At 40.1% G+C, this 16,995-nt stretch overlaps 1 protein-coding gene across 8 annotated transcripts in view; it reads right to left on the bottom strand.

The window, feature by feature from the left end:
- CCDC88A (coiled-coil domain containing 88A) overlaps nt 1-16,995 on the bottom strand; it is a 359,900-nt gene that overhangs the window by 264,121 nt on the left and 78,784 nt on the right. For all 8 annotated transcript variants that reach the window (XM_073339323.1, XM_073339320.1, XM_073339322.1 and 5 more), the window contains one exon: nt 2,211-2,319. In XM_073339323.1, coding sequence (XP_073195424.1) covers nt 2,211-2,319 — 109 coding nt within the window. The remainder of the gene's footprint in view (nt 1-2,210; nt 2,320-16,995) is intronic.

Consider the following 16,995-nt stretch of genomic DNA (forward strand, 5'->3'; position numbering starts at 1 on the left):
AGAAAGACAAACATTCCATTTATTCAGGTAAGTAGCCCTTGTAGAAGGCTTCCTGCTATTAAAGTAGAACATCCTGAACTACCACTGAGCAATGTACCTCTTCTACACCTAACCACTGATGAAACACATTGTGAGGTGGAGCATTTGAAGATTTGGAGGCAGCACATGCATAGTGGTTCTTGATTACTCACAGAAGCAGAGGCTACCCGGTGGAAACCATTCAGAGCTTGGAATACCACAGTTATCTCAGCCAGCAAACCACTAGGAAAGGTAAGATAAGTACCCACATCTTAGCTCTCAAACAAACTATGAACCCAGAGGCTCCAACTACTCAACACAGAGGGTAAGAAGGAATTGAGCACAAGGAGATGGGAAGAGTGGAGCCTTCCCTACGGATACCGGTAGAGAAAACTCTCCAATGTTCATGCATGAGATGTGCACAAACCTCCAATGTAATGGACAAGTGCGAGGACTCAAAGAACTTTATCTTCACTATAATGATCATTTTTACAGTTGCCAAACATGTCAGTGTCATCAGGCAGGCACACACTTACAATAATCATACATGACACAGCCTCACATTCAATTGATTTCAACATTCGATTGACAGATTATTTAACATGGTAGCCCAAGACTATACAAATGATCCAGGAACAAAATGTTATGATTAAAATCAATGAACAGTAAAATAGTGCCCCACTAAGTCCCCAAACCTGTACTGTGCATTGTATAGATTACAGGCAGACCCCCATATCATACAGAACCACAATGACTTCAGTAGGGCTATGTGGGGGCGCACAGTCTGCCCACACAATACTATGCCTTCTATCACATTAAAATAAAATAAAATAGCGAAGCTATAGCTGTGGAATTAGCTCATCACTGGGTTTCTCAAGTACTTCCTGTTAGGGAAACTCAACCAAATGATAAACAAAAATCAAACAAAAAATTTAAGTAGTTCTTTCAGGGTTCCCTCCCCACTCTGAACTCTAGGGTACAGACGTGGGGACCCACATGACAGACCCCCTAAGCTTATTTCTACCATCTTCGGTTAAAAACTCCCCAAGGCACAAATTCTCCCTTCTACCTTGGATTACATAACGCTGCCACCACCAAGTGATTTAGACAAACTCAGGGAAAGGACCACTTGGAGTTCCTACTCCCCACTAATATCCCCCCAAACTCCCACACCCCCTTTCCTGGGGAGGCTTGAGAATAAACAAGATGAGCACAGACCAACCTTGGGTTTTTTTAAGGACACTAAAAAAAAAAAACCCAATCAGATTCTAAAAGAAACAGAACTTTATTAGAAAGAAAAAAGGTAAAAGAAGCACCTCTATAAAATTAGAATGGAAGATAATCTTACAGGGCAATCAGACTCAAAAACACAGAGGATTTCCATCTGGGCCAAACTTTAAAGTTACAAAAAGAAAACCAGGAATATACCTTCCTCTCAGCACAGAGAAAATCACAAGCCAAAACAAAAATAAGCTAACACATTCTCTTGCTAGTACTTACTAATTCTAATGAAGTTGATTGCTTGTTTCCTTGATCTGTGTCCAGCAAGCACACAGAACAGACAGACCAAAACCTTTTTCCCCCACCCCAGATTTGAAAGAATCTTGTCCCCTTATTGGTCCTTTTGATCAGGTGCCAGCCAGGTTACCTGAGCTTCTTAACCCTTTACAAGTAAAAAGATTTTGTGCCTCTGGCCAGGTGGGATTTTATAGTACTGTATACAGGAAGGTTGTTACCCTTCCCTTTATATTTATGACAAGTTCCTTCAACAGTAATAAAAATTTAATGAAAGTCATCGTAAACCGCGGGGCAATTTGCAGACTTTGATTTCATATGTGATATACTTATCCCTTATTTGCACAAAATGTATGTGGATTCAGAGGCTGCTGGTTGACATTAAATGATTTAATATGACAGCAACTCAGAACAGTGAATAATCAGCTATATGGACAGATCAATAATTCAAATTTTAGTTGTTTTCAGATACCCTTCCTACTTTGGAATATAATCACCAGAACCAGGCATACACTGAACAGTGGTAAATGTTGACTAAAAGACAAATTGAAAAAAATAAACTCATACAGTTGTGGTTTTAATTGCTCCCCTTGCTTTTGTCAGACTCATCTCTAAAAATTTATTAAGAACTTGTTCAAAAATCTACATAAAAGGCAGCAAGAGAAAAAATTACTTACCTGATAATAAGATTTTATTTGTCTCACCAAAATAGACAAATTTTGAATCCTAAGTGATGCATCATTGTTGACTTTCTTATTTACTCTCTGGCTGGTGGATTTAGGGTTGCTGCAAGAAAAAAGAAAAAGAAAACTAATTACCAACAAGTATTACACTGACAGATTCATATTTTTGAGATCTTTCTCTAAACAAGTAAAAATAGAAAATGACTGACAAATCCAATCATCTGAAACATCCAGTACAATTACTAATTACTGTGAATACTGGGGCAGACGCCCCAAGCCCCAGTCCAGTTAATACAGATAGCTGGATAATGGAGGCTCGGATAAACGGGGTTCTACTGTATATCAATTTACAGTACCCTGCTGCTAAAGATTATAAGAGCAGATCCTCAGCTATTATAAATTGTCATAGCTCCACTGAAGTCAATTTACAAGAACGAAGCATCTTGTGTTATCTAAGCTGATAAAATATTCCAACTGGAAAATATTAATAGTGTATTCCTAAGCACACCAATGCTTTTAGACTTTTTTTTTTCCTTTTCCTCCTATGATTGTGGAGGTGTTAACAGGTCACTTCACTTTGAATGGTCCCATGAAATGTGTTAACTACTTATGCTAAACAATCTGTTCCACTTTGCATTTACTTTTGACACTGAGTACATTTCCCAAACCTAAAGAGCTCTGTGTAAGCTTAAAAGCTTGTCTCTCTCACCAACAGAAGTTGGTCCAATAAAAGATACTACCTCACCCACCTTGTCTCTGTAATATCACGAGACCAATAGGGCTACGGTAAAATTGCATACATCTTGACAGGAGCAGTCACAAGGGCAAATGGGGGGACAAAGAACACTGGCATGTGACGGAGATAAATGAGAGGGTGCAGAATTCTTGGCATGGGGGAGGAAGGAGGGAAAAATGGGGTGGCACAGACCCTGACACTGGGGGGAAGGGAGGAATGGGGGCCGCACTGATCCCCTGGCATGCTGGATGGGTGGAAATGGGAAGCACACAGTGCCCCTGATATGAAGGTAATGTGGGGCACACAGAGCAGGAAGGGAAGAACAGAAGGTAATAGTATAAAGCCATCACAGAGAAACACAGAGCCCCTGATACGTGGTGAAAGGAGGACTGGGAAGGGGTGTTTGTGTGTATGGGCAGGTAGGGAGGGGAGTTTATGCCAGGAGTCCCTGAAATAGAGGGACCATGTGGGGAGGAATTGAGGGATGCAAGGAGCCCTTGGTGTGTGCCATGAGGTTGGTCTACAGAGGCAACAAGGTGTGTGATCCTCTAGTTAGAATTTATAAGAAGCTAAAATATTATATATTTTAATGTCACTGCTGGTAGAATATCTTTGAATTTTACAAGACTGCTATGCCAAAAAACAAAATATTGAAAATTAAGGACCTAATTTTGTAAACACTTAAGTGGGAATACAACTTTGCTCGCATGAGTTCACCATTGATTTCATTGAGTTTACCAAGATTATTCATATGGTTAAAGCTAAAGCATGTGCTAAAATTGAATTTTTAATAAAAACTTTTCCTCTCAGTAGGATAAAACTTTTGTCACTTGAAAACCCAACTGCTTCAGGGTCAACAACTACAAGTTTAGACTTTCAATACATTAACAAAGTTGCTATGAACTATATTTATGGTTTGTCTTCACAGTTAACTCAAGTGTTGCCCCCTAATTTCATTCCTATCCACACACGAAAATCCTTAACTCAAATACAGTGGCGCTCAGGGCCGTCCTTAGGATTTATGCAGCCCTACGCAGTATTAAACAAACTACTACCACTATGCCTGCCAGCAGCCCGCGCTCGCAGCCCAAGGGTGGGGAGGGACAAGGCAGCAAAGGATACCGAGATGCCCGGCCCGCCTCACCACGGTGGAGAATCATAATTCCCCCCAGAGACCCCCGTACTCTCTCCTTCACACAGAATGTGTGGTGCTGGCGCATTTGGATCTGTGAATATGGCCCCCACCAAAGGAGACTGCAGTGCGCGCTAGGCATGCGGGAGCCAACCCACTCTTACCTGCTGTCATGGGCAGTGGGTGAAGCTGCCGCTTGGGGAGGCTAGCTCCCCAGCCCACCTCTTCTGCCTGTGGCCCCACCCATACTCCACTCCTGCTTCGCCCTAGACCCCTCCCCAATCTGCCCAGGCCCCGCCCCCTCCCCATTTTTTCCCTCCTCTCTTCCCTCCCCCACCCTGCTCACCCCCTTCCAGCCAAAACCCTGAACCCAAATGAAGCAAATGGCATATGAAAAAAACACTCTTCTGCAATTTCTTTCTAAATAAAATGAAGCATGTTTTCCACTTCACCAGATGGTGAAGACTGGACATGCAGAAGGTACCTAATTAAAAGCACTGAATTTGGGAATAAAAAATGTCAGTCACAGGGTTTTTTTATATATACCCTGAAGTTTTATTTGCAAAAACTTTGTAGTAAGGGCGAGTCAGCTATCTTGCTGAATACAATATTAAATATTATGGAATACATGAGGCAGTTCTTCTCTGTTTTACATTTTCTTAATCAGTATTTCCAAGATGATTTTATATTTTAAATGAACTCTTAAACCTTCATAAAGTAATCATTCCAGATTACTACATATTTAACTCACTGAAACAAAGCCATTATTTTAAATTAATCAGTCACAGAGGTTTAGTGTGTTCATAACAACGTTCATTGCTTTCAGAAAAAAGGAACACTAATTTACTTTGTGTGATCTCCATAACAATAGACATGTTTATGAAATTTCACCAACTTTAAAAAATATGTTTCCAAATATTCTAGGCATAACAAAGGATTTTATATCTTACTAGGTACTCATTTTGCGGGAGGGTTCTCTTAAAACGAGTTCATAAGATAGTCAGAAGTAAAGAAAGGGAAACTCTCTGTCCGGCTATCTGGAAGGAAAGGGGTGTTGTCCCTTTAAGGGCTCTCTTCAATGAGGGGGCGGGGGCTGAAGGGAGAAAGGGATGGACAGGAAGACTTTGGAAGCAAGTTTTTTTTTTTACTATAGTAATTAAAATTAAAATGTGTATTTTAGATAACGGTGGTCTTTTGAAGGATTTAGTTAAACTATATGCCTGAAGATCCAAGCATTTAAGGCTAAAGATGAGTGTGCATCTAAAAATCTATGCAAAGATTTTTTTATAGAGATGTGATTTTATAATTTTCACCAACTCACTAATGAAATATTTTTAAAACAAATTTTAAACTAAGGTCCTGTAGACTAACATGTTCCGAGTAGATATTACAATAATGCACAATTGTTTTTGTCAGAAATTCAGAAACCTTATATACCTGGAGGTTGGGAAATGCCTGTTAAATGGCTTCATTACCACTTGAGTGGCGATTTAACAGTTTCAGTGTTGTGCAAATAGGTCTGGCAGGCTGGAAGGCTTTTTAACTTTTAGGTTACTAGATACCCTCCACAGTTAAGAATCACCAGGCTGCAGCAGCCAGCTGTGGGAGCCTGCAGGAAGGGTCAGGAAGTTTTTGGAAAGTGTAGGGGACAATTTCCTGGTGCAAGTGCTGGACGAACCAACTAGGGGCAGAGCTCTTCTTGACCTGCTGCTCACAAACGGAAGAATTAGTAGGGGAAGCAAAAGTGGATGGGAACGTGGGAGGCACTGACCATGGGATGGTCGAGTTCAGGATCCTGACACAAGGAAGAAAGGAGAGCAGCAGAATGCAGACCCTGGACTTCAGAAAAGGAGACTTTGACTCCCTCAGGTAACTGATGGGCAGGATCCCCTGGGAGAATAACATGAAGGGGAAAGGAGTCCAGGAGAGCTGGTTGTATTTTAAAGAATCCTTATTGAGGTTGCAGGAACAAACCACCCCGATATGTAGAAAGAATAGTAAATATGGCAGGTGACCAGCTTGGCTTAACAGTGAAATCCTTGCTGATCTTAAACACAAAAAAGAAGCTTACAAGAAGTGGAAGATTGGACAAATGACCAGGGAGGAGTATAAAAATATTGCTCAGGCATGCAGGAGTGAAATCAGGAAGGCCAAATCACACTTGGAGTTGCAGCTAGTAAGGGATGTTAAGAGTAACAAGAAGGGTGGTCAGGGAAAGGGTGGGCCCCTTACTGAATGGGGGAGGCAAACTAGTGACAGAGGATGTGGAAAAAGCTAATGCACTCAATGCTTTTTTTGCCTCTGACTTCACGAACAAGGTCAGCTCCCAGACTACTGCACTGGGTAGCACAGTATGGGGAGGAGGTGACCAGCCCTCTGTGGAGAGAGTGGTGGTTCAGGACTATTTAGAAAAGCTGGACGAGCACAAGTCCATGGGGCCAGATGTGATGCATCCGAGGGTGCTAAAGGGGTTGGCGGATGTGATTGCAGAGCCATTGGCCATTATCTTTGAAAATTAATGGCGATCGGGGGAGGTCCTGGATGACTGGAAAAAGGCTACTTTAGTGACCCATCTTTAAAGAAGGAAGAAGGAGGATCTGGTGAACTACAGGCCCCTCAGCCTCACCTCAGTCCCTGGAAAAATCATGGAGCAGGTCCTCAAGGAATCCATTTTGAAGCACTTAGAGGAGAGGAAAGTGATCAGGAACAGTCAGCATGGATTCACCAAAAGCAAGGCATGTCTGACTAACCTAATTGCCTTCTATGATGAGATTACTGGCTCTGTGGATGAGGAGAAAGCAGTGGACGTTGTATTCCTTGACTTTAGTAAAGATTTTGATAGGGTCTCCCACAGTATTCTTGCCAGCAAGTTAAAGAAGTATGGGCTGGATGAATGGACTATACGGTTGATAGAAAGCTGGCTAGATCATCAGGCTCAACAGGTAGCGATCAATGGCTCTATGTCTAGTTGGCAGCCGGTATGACAGAACAAGGAGTAATGGTCTCAAGTTGCAGTGGGGGAGGTTTAAGTTGGATATTAGGAAAAAAAATTTCACTCGGAGGGTGGTGAAGCACTGGAATGGGTTACCTAGAGAGGTGGTAGAATCTCCTTCCTTAGAGGTTTTTAAGGTCAGGCTTGACAAAGCCCTGGCTGGGATGATTTAGTTGGGGACTGATCCTGCTTTGAGCAGGGAGTTGGACTAGATGACCTCCTGACGTCCCTTCCACCCTGAGATTCTATGAGATTCTATGATAAAAGAGGGACAGGAAGAGCCAGGAGGGTGGACACTGAGACCCAGTGGTGCCCCAAATTTTCAGGTGCCCTACACAGCCGCATATGTTGCATATGCCTAAGGACGGCCCTGGTGGGGCTGTTAGTTTGTGTTGGCTGACCTGTCAGGGAGTAGAGGCTACAGCCTGAGTTAGCACAACTTGTCAGCTACTAACACAATTGCTCTTGCAGTAATCCAATCACTGTGTGATGTTCCAGTATTATTTTGAAGTGTGGCCATTCTCATTCAAATAAGATTACCTTAAGAGGAGTTAACTCGAGTTATCTACATTCACGTTAACTCTGCCGTGAAAATCAGCCTTATACACACACACGTAAAAAATATAAGCCTAAAATTAGGCTCCTAAAGCTTATACTTAGCCATTTCACAGTGACATTTTAAAAAGCATCTAACTGATCAGAAGTACAACTCCAATGGACTTCAAACTGCAAACTTTGGTGTCAGGGTATAGCTTGGATGAAGCATTCCAGCTTCCTGTACGTTAAGCTTCCACAAGTCAAGAAAGATAAGTGGTTGTAAATAGAGCACAGGCTATCAATTTTGTATTTTGAGTTTGTGTTCCCTTCACAGTAAGGATGTTAATGAGGCCCTAGATTTATCTTTTTCAGTATAGCTGAGCATTTTAAATATGAAACTTCTTAGTAGAAAATATCTCTATGTAAAATCTGAAATTCTAAGACCAATTAGGAAACAAAAGACACAAGGAAAAATCAACAAATTTATCAATTTAAGACTATAAAATGGGAAGTAAAGAATGAGCAATATATATGAATTTTAAAAAGCAATTTAAATTTTAAAACCATGTTTAAATCATGTTTTGTAGCCATTTAAGAGCAGAAAAACACTTTCACATCAAAATGGTAATGTTTTTCACTCACTCTGCTATAGTGTAAAATCATTATACAAGGTGCAGGGCAACACAGAATGAGGCCTACCAACCCACTCAGACTCAGTTATTTTAAGAATCCAATATGCATACAATCGTTCTTGCTTAGATTTGTAATATTATGTATCTGGCAAAACTGGCATACAAACAGATTCTTACTGATCATAACTGGAGTATTGTGCTGGTTATTATATTCTGTAAAAATGACTAGGGAGACCATTTTGGATGAGTCATTCACAAGGTGGATATAGTAATCAGAAAAGTGATTAAATAGAGACCAATGTATGGGTTAAATCTGAACATGTTTGGCAAATATTAAGATTTGATAACCCCTTAGAGAGCCAAATTCATACAGAGATTTGTGAAACTCAAAGGGCAGAATGCAGGATAAATTCTGCTGATTAACTGATCTCTGCATGCCATCTAAAGTTTTCTACTTCTGCATTCGTATCTCCAAAATGGAGCTTTGGGCCATTAATATTCACCTTTAATCTTTATTGCTATCTGATTATTTCTAGGCTTTTTCATGATCTTTAGCAGAATTTCTGCAGCCATATGTTTTTGCTGTGAGTCTCCTGTTCCTATCATTCCATTGAAGAGTACTGCAGCTTCCTGGATCAAAACCTAAAATTGCACTCTTATTTAATGCCATCAGCCAAAACATAATAAAACTGTACAAATTGCAAGAAGTTTAAATACTGATATTACAACAGGTCAGACTCTTGAAAGTAGACTTTTGCTCCAAGTTTCTTTAACTTGAAAAGTTGGTATAAAGTCTAAAAGAACACCTGCAAATAATGAACAAACAAAATAATATTTAGCTTTTATATAGCACTTAACATCCTCATAGTACTCCACAAACCTGAATCTTCACACTTCTAAAACAAAGTATTATTATCCCAATCTTGCAGATGTGAAACGGATTCAGAGAAGTTAGGTACTGAATATTTGCACTAAAGCTGCATAGTCAGTGCCAGAGATGGAATTAGAACCCAGGAGTTCTTAGAACACAAGCTCTTGGTCCCATGCCACATCCACTAATCAATACTATATTACATACATGCTCTACTCCTGGGAAATAGGGGGGGAGGGATAGCTCAGTGGCTTGAGCATTGGCCTGCTAAACCCAGGGTTGTGAGTTCAATCCTTGAGGGGGCCATTTGGGATCTGGGGCAAAAATTGGGGATTGGTCCTGCTTTGGGCAGGGGGTTGGACTAGATGACCTCCTGAGGCCCCTTCCAACTCTGATATTCTATGATTCTATGAAAATTCTGTATCACTGCGCATGCGCAGAATTCATAGCCCCCGCAGATTTCTTTGCTTCCCTGCAGAAAAATTATTTCTGATGGGGAAGCAAAGGGAAGCCACAAGAGCAATCATGCGCCCCTCCACAGCAGTGCAGGCAGGGCAGTTTGGGTGCCTGGAGCAGCCAGTAGGGATGTAAATCACCACCAGGGCCAGGAGGGCTGGGCAATCATACGTGTGAGAGAGAGACACTCTGTCCCTCTCGCTCACTATTTCACAACAGTTGGCGTAGAGGGGCAGGGCTTTGGGGTTTTTCTGAGGAGGTAGGTGTGGTGCAGGCTCTGTCCCCTCAGGCACAGCAGAACGTAGCAGCCTGCCTGCTTAGTGAATTGTTCCCATTGTTCTCAGTGAATTCCCCCCGGGAGCATAAAACAGGTGTAAAAATTTTAAGGTTTCTTTACATTGCCAAAGTGGTATAAAGGAGACTTATTGTAAAGGACAGTATGGCCTTATAAATGCTTATGGTGCTTTAGTGATTAGAACTGGTCTAAATTCTTGGAGTGAAAAAATTTCCTATCAAAGTGTGCTCCATGAACTGTTTGCTACTGACCTTTCTGGAGATAGTCAGTAGCCAATATAAATTGTGAGTTTGAGTCCCCAGCCCTTGCTTGCTCTTCAGTTGCCTGTGATGTAACACTGAGCATATGGCTGAATATATTTGTTGACTAGACGTAAAGGGTCAATACTAGCTACATTACTATTAGACCGAGGGGGTTTGGGGATTTCCTCAAATGCTCCCCACTCCCATTCTCCATCCATTGTACTGTAGTTTAAATAAATGATCAAAATAATTGTAACCAGCATGATTATATTGTGTTATTTTAACGAATAAAATATTCAGAATTTTAAAATATTGTGCACAGAATTTTTAACGTTTTGGTTCAGAATTTCCCCAGGAGTAATGCTCATGTAACTACACAATTAAAACAGGCACTAGTCCAGTACTTACAAGAAACATACCCTGCAACCAGGAAGTGCATACTAATAAAGGCTGTGTTTCTCACTGACCCCACTTGTCCCTTTTCTCTTTAAGACAATACCTAAAAAATTAAATGCAAAAAAAAAAACCCATGCTTATATAAAATAAGAACATGAAGTTTAAAAATCATAAGTAGTCAAGGAAAAGATGTAGCTCCAAAAGCACCATTAACTCTGTGGATTGCCCACATATGTATTTTGGGATATAAATACATTATGTTACCTGTTCAAAAAACTTCAATATTTATTATTATTAGTTAAGAACAAATTATACTTGACGCTATACCAGTCACAAATATAGGCCCTACCCAGAGCAGCCAAAAGAAGTAGATTCTAAATCACAAGTTACCCTTGATTTTACAATTCTTAAAGTAGAGCTCCAACAAGATAAAGAAAGCAAAAATTCTGTTTTCTTTCTTCAGGTTTCTACTGAAACATTTTAAGCTTGTTGTTTGGTTGATACACACCATTATAATATGTTCATGAAATGTAGTATTATCCTGTGAAACCTGCCAACTTGCTCTATGAAAAACGATGCTTTACACTGTGAAAAAGATTTACCCATGACATCTGTCTTCTGCTCTTCCAGACTCCTTTTGATGATCAATGCCTACTTCTCTCTGTTCTCCCCATTCTCCATCAACAGATTTAATGAGTGTGTCATGAGTTCCCTTTTCTTCCCATCTCTTTGTCTTCTTCAAGGTACCATCCAGCTCTTCTTTCAACTCTTCACACAAATATACATAACTTACTTCCCCAACTCATCTTCCTTAGACTTTGACACATATCTCTCTTTATTCCCCTGACATTAATCCCCACACTTCTTCTAAAGACACGTATTTCCAAATCTACAATTCATCTGAATTATCTTGCCCAGTCACCACATCATTCACTTTGAATCTGTTCTTTTATTAAACTGTTCATTTTGATTTCTCCAAATCCCATTGCAACACTTGTTACTCTTGCAACATTGAACACTCTCACCCATCCAATCACTCAATTCTTTTTGTGATCTTCAACCAATTAGACACTGCTGATCTTAGCTACCTCCTTCCCTTCTTGTTCTTGAGGCTTTTGTCAATACTATGGTCTTTACATTTTACCCTAAACTTACTAGCCCACTCCTTTCCTCCTTGCTCACACTGCTGTGACTGCATCTTTAATCTACAATTTTGCCTCTTCTGCTGCTCAATGAAATCCAGTTACTATACACAGGGCCATCCCTACCCATACGCAAAGTACGCAGCTGTGTAGGGCACCAGGAAATTTGGGGCACCAAATTTCCTGGTGCCCTGTGCAGCTCCATGCTGTTCCAGCCCCTGCCGTGCCCCTTCCTCATGGCCCCCGCCCCTGCTCTGACCCAGCCCCGCCTTCTCTCACCCCTGTTCCACCCCAGCCCCACCTCTCCCTGGCCCTTATCAGCCCCAGGGCCCCCCCCCTCCCCTGAGGCCTGCAGCAAGGCCGGGCCTGCACTCTCCGGCACCAGGAATTACAGGGACCCGGCACTAGTGGCGCCGCCGGTGAGTACTCGGAGGCGGTTCCCCCCTGGCCCCCAAGCCAGCCCTGCCCCCCTATGTGAAGGCCTGGGGACCCACACAAACACACGGGGAGGGGCTGCATAGGGCCCCAGAATAGCTAGGGACAGCCCTCGCTATACACACATCTTCCTCTTTACATCTACTCTCTTTTCTCAACTTTACTTTCCTCTCTTCCAAGATTCTCCTACCTCATTTACTTGTCATACTGCCAATTCCTGAGTGAACTCTCCTACGTTCAACTCTCCATGATCTTTTTACACCCACCCATTCACCACATCTTGTTTTGCTCAGGATCTTGACATTTCAAAAAAAAAACCACCAAGTTTTCACTATGCAACACCTTTTCTCCCTGTCTTTTTTTATACCTTCTTCCCTCTCAGGCAGGTCTTCTGATTGCTCTCACACAGTCTCTGTCACTCTGCTTTACACCATATACTTGGAACAGCGTTCTTTCTACTTCTCTGGCATATGATATCTGTGTACTCAGGGTGGATAAAAATCAACGATTTCTTTAAAAAAAATTTTAAAAATTTGATTTTTTTGTTTAAATCGGTTTTTGATAAAATGGTTTTTGAGGAAAAAACTATCTAAAGATAGTTTTAATTAAGATACATTATAGCTCAAAGAGATCTCATAATGAAATAGGGATTATACATTCTCATTCTACAGTATGAGACAATATATTCATTAAATGTTTAAGAAAAGTTTTATAAATGAGTTCCAACAGTTCATGGATTAAGGACCCAATCTTATGAGGTTCCAGGGGATTCTGTATAGAATATTTAGGTTAATCTTTCTATTTACTCAGTGCTCAGGCTAGAAGATACCATCAGAGATTCTTAGTTTTGCAGTTCTCAAACTGTGGATTTGTGTCTCCAGAGATAACATGCTTGTTAACAGCAAAAATGTTTGTAAATAAATAAATAAATACTATATAGAGGTGAGAAATAACAGATCTCAACCCTATTGTCCCTCTGCATATTTGTACACACAGAATCAACCTCTTACCTCTCTCTAAAAGTACAAAGTTTCAAAAAGTACAATAATTAGAAGATTGTTGGGGACTGAATAGATCTGGACAAGGAGAAGTCGTCTGGAGATAAATGTGAGAAGGGACGGACAGGCAATAGAAACAAAAGTGAAACTGTTTGAGCAGCATATTCCAGAAGTCTTGAGGTCTTTCTGAGTGTAGCCTTCATTGATTTGAGATCTACCAATACCATTCTCTCACTAGAAGGGAAAACCTATCATGGCAGCAGGACATAAAAGAGACCCAGTTTGGGAATATTTTAATGAAGTTCCTCTGCCTGTGGGTAAGACAGGCAGGTATGCAAAATATAAACAGTGCAACAAAGAAATGCAAGGCCTAGTTGCCCGAATGAAACAACATCATGAAAAGTGTTCCTTCTCAAGAGGAAGCTGCACTGAAGATTATGAAATGAACATGTCTGAACATGCAGGATCTTCAGGTTGGTAAACTTTTTTATTTCATGCTACTTTCTTAAGGACTGCCTGTCCTCCTTCTGGACTATTCTTGAATTCTCATGTTTGAGCAAAAAATATAGTTGTTAGTTACTCTCTGGTACTATCATTTTAGATGCAGTTGTGATAAAAAATAAATGTGATAACAATAGCTGAAATAGGCAGATCTTCCTTTTACAATTTCACCTTTAAAGTAGTACTGAGTGTCAGTGGATGCAATGAGTAATACTAAATGAGCAGTATGGTAATAATAATTAAATAACTGCATTGAATTATTTTGTTTAGGAGAATCAATCCTCAACATACAGGTTTCTGAAGACTGTCCACTTTCAAGATCACCATAATTTTCTATAGTTTCAGAGTTATCTGACAATGATAATGTTTCAGTCACATCATGTATGTCACATAGCCACAGTATATCACCTGTAGCGAAAAGAAAAAAAAAATCTCCGTCATCCAGAAACAACCATAAATAAGTTTGTGATAAGAACCAGCAGATTACAAAAAGAGGTAATTAATGAAAAAATTGCCCGGTTTGTTTATGCAACAAACTCTCCTTGCAGTATGATTGAGGACCCACACTTCATTAACATGGTTCAGTCATTATGACCAGGATACAGTCCACCCAACAGAGCAGATGTCGCAGGTAAACTGCTGGATAAAGTGTATGAAAGAGAAATTGAGCAGTGTGCAAAAGATCTAGAGGGTAGAATTGTTAACCTGAGTCTTGATGGGTGGAGCAATGTACACAATGATCCTCTTGTATGTGCTTGTGTGACAAGAGAAGGGAATGTCTTCCTTACATAAACAATTGATACATCAGAAAACACACAGACAGCAGAATACTTACAAGAAGTAGCAGTAAAAGCTATAACAAACTGTGGGAAAAAAATTCAAATGTCTAGTATTCAGCTTGGTCACAGACAGACAATGCTGCAAATGTATCCAAGATAAGAAGAAATGATTTAGAAGAGAGTGAAGGGAGTCCCAAGCTAATAACATATGGTTGCAGTGCTAATTTGATGGACCGCCTAGCCAAAGACTTCAATGTTCCAGAAATAAAGGCTAATGTTGTTGAAATTGCAAAATACTTCCCTAACAACCAAAGCTGCAATGCAAAAAGTGGAAGGAACCAAGCTAAGTTTCCCACAAGACGTGCGATGGAACTCAGTAGTGGACTGTTTTGAGCACTATATCAAGAACTGGCTTAATCTGATGACAGTTTGTGAACAAAATCGTAAAAAAATAGATGGCACCTTCACAGACAAAGTTCTCAACATTGGGCTTAAGAGAAATGTTGAACACATCCTGAGTACCCTGAAGCCTATTTCTGTAGCCTTGAACAAAATGCGGGGAAATAGCTGTTTTATTGCTGACGCTGTTGAAATTTGGAAGGAACTGAGTGAGATCTTAAAAAGAGAAATATGCAATGACCGAGTTAAATTACAAGCATTAAAAAAAAAGAATGGGACAAGCACTATCTCCTGTTCATTTTCTTGCAAATATTCTCTCAATACTCGGAACCAGATTCAAACCTTAACTGCTGAAGAAGAAGAGTTGGCTATGACATGCACATCCAGCAATCATCCCTCCATAATGCCAACTACAATAAACTTCAGAGCTAAGGGTGAACCATTCAAGAAATATGTTTCCTGATAATGTTTTAAAGAAAGTCACACAAGTGAACTGGTGGAAGACACTTAAGCACTTGGATTCAGAGACTGTTGAAGTGATAATCTCACTTTTAAGAGCAATAAGCTTCTTCTGCTGGTGTAGAAGGACTATTTTCTTCCTTTGGACTAATTCATTCCAAATTGAAAAATCGTTTTGGAACTGAAAAAGTAGGAAAGCTTGTTTTTCTTTTCTAGATTATGAACAAACAGGAAAATGACGGTGAAGATGACTGAACTAGCTGCAGAAGCCAATCTTTTAAATTTCTCATGCTCACCTGGCTGACATAATAGATTTAATTTTTGTATTTTTTAAAAAAAACAATTTTAACAAAAACAAACCTGATTTTAAAAAACTTGAATGTTTAACTAAATTCAAAAATTCATACAATGTTTTAACAAAACAAGCATATGTTTGCTGTTGAAGAAAAAAATCCATAATACATAATGCTGTTTTAGTTAAATAAAACAATTTAAATGTCTGTCTGGTGATGTGCTCTTCCTAATACAGCATGGCAAGAAAATCCTCCAAATATTAATGATTAACCTGTTGAACTGGAGATAGCTCACCTCCCAATGACTTCATAAATATCTGCTTCAATTACCTTTGGTAAATGAAATAACCAATCAATCATTCATTTTCTGATATGTAAAACATCTGATATGTAAAACTTGCTGAAAAGTTTTCAGAATAAATCACTTTAAAAATGTATTGTGTACACCTTCTAAAAATGAAACCTACATCTATCTCTGAGTTGTGAAGAATATGTATTAAAGGTTATACCAAACAACAAGAATTCAGTTTTATGTAGAAATCCATGATTAAATCGAGTCTTGCTGACTAGTGATTTAAATCATGATTTAAATAAATCTGATTTAAATCAAATCCACCCACTCTGTACTCCCTTCATATTCCTCCTTAAAACCCACTTCTTATAGAAGTTCTTCCTAATGCATCTTGTTCTCACCCATAATTTCTCCACAGCCTTCCATCCCTGAACTGTTGCACAATGCCTTGTCTATCTCAAATTGTAAGTTTTAAAATGTAAACCTTTCATCAAACACTGAGATGGCCTGGATGAATCAAGCCTCCCACCACCCAAAATAAATCTGCTGATTGAGATTTTGGGAGTGCTGTGGTGGAGGAAAAAAAAAACCACTCCTTTTCTTGCGCCGTGCAACAATATAAGAAATAAACGAACAAAGAAACCATTACTTTTGATGCAGTCAAACATGGGACTTGCACTCCAACCATTGTTCCTTGTGCCTAATCTGTCACCAGTCATCTGTAAACCAGGATGACTGGTAAGCATAAAGCTGGGGAAGCTGACGCTTGGGGCCACACTATTGATACATGAGGATGAAAGACTCAATAACTTTGTAGGACTATAAAAAGTGGTCTATTGAGAAAACAATGTACTCAGAGTCATCTGGAAATGCTCAGGTTCCATTAATCTCTGAGAATGCACCATCAAAACAGGTTCCTTGCCCTCACAGGAGAAATTGGACCTCAAATTGCAGGAACTAGTGATCAGTCCATAATAAGAACATGAGAACGGCCATACTGGGTCAGACCAAAGGTCCATCTAGCCCAGTATCCTCTCTTCTGAAAGTGGCCAATGCCAGGTGCCCCAGAGGGAATTAACAGAACAGGTAATCATCAAGTGATCCATTCCCTTTCGCCCACTCCCAGCTTCTGGCAAACAGAGGCTAGGGACACCATCCCTGCCCATCCTCGCTAATAGTCATTGATGGACCT

Source organism: Lepidochelys kempii, chromosome 3, assembly GCF_965140265.1.
Source record: "Lepidochelys kempii isolate rLepKem1 chromosome 3, rLepKem1.hap2, whole genome shotgun sequence".
NCBI classification, from domain to species: Eukaryota; Metazoa; Chordata; order Testudines; family Cheloniidae; genus Lepidochelys; species Lepidochelys kempii.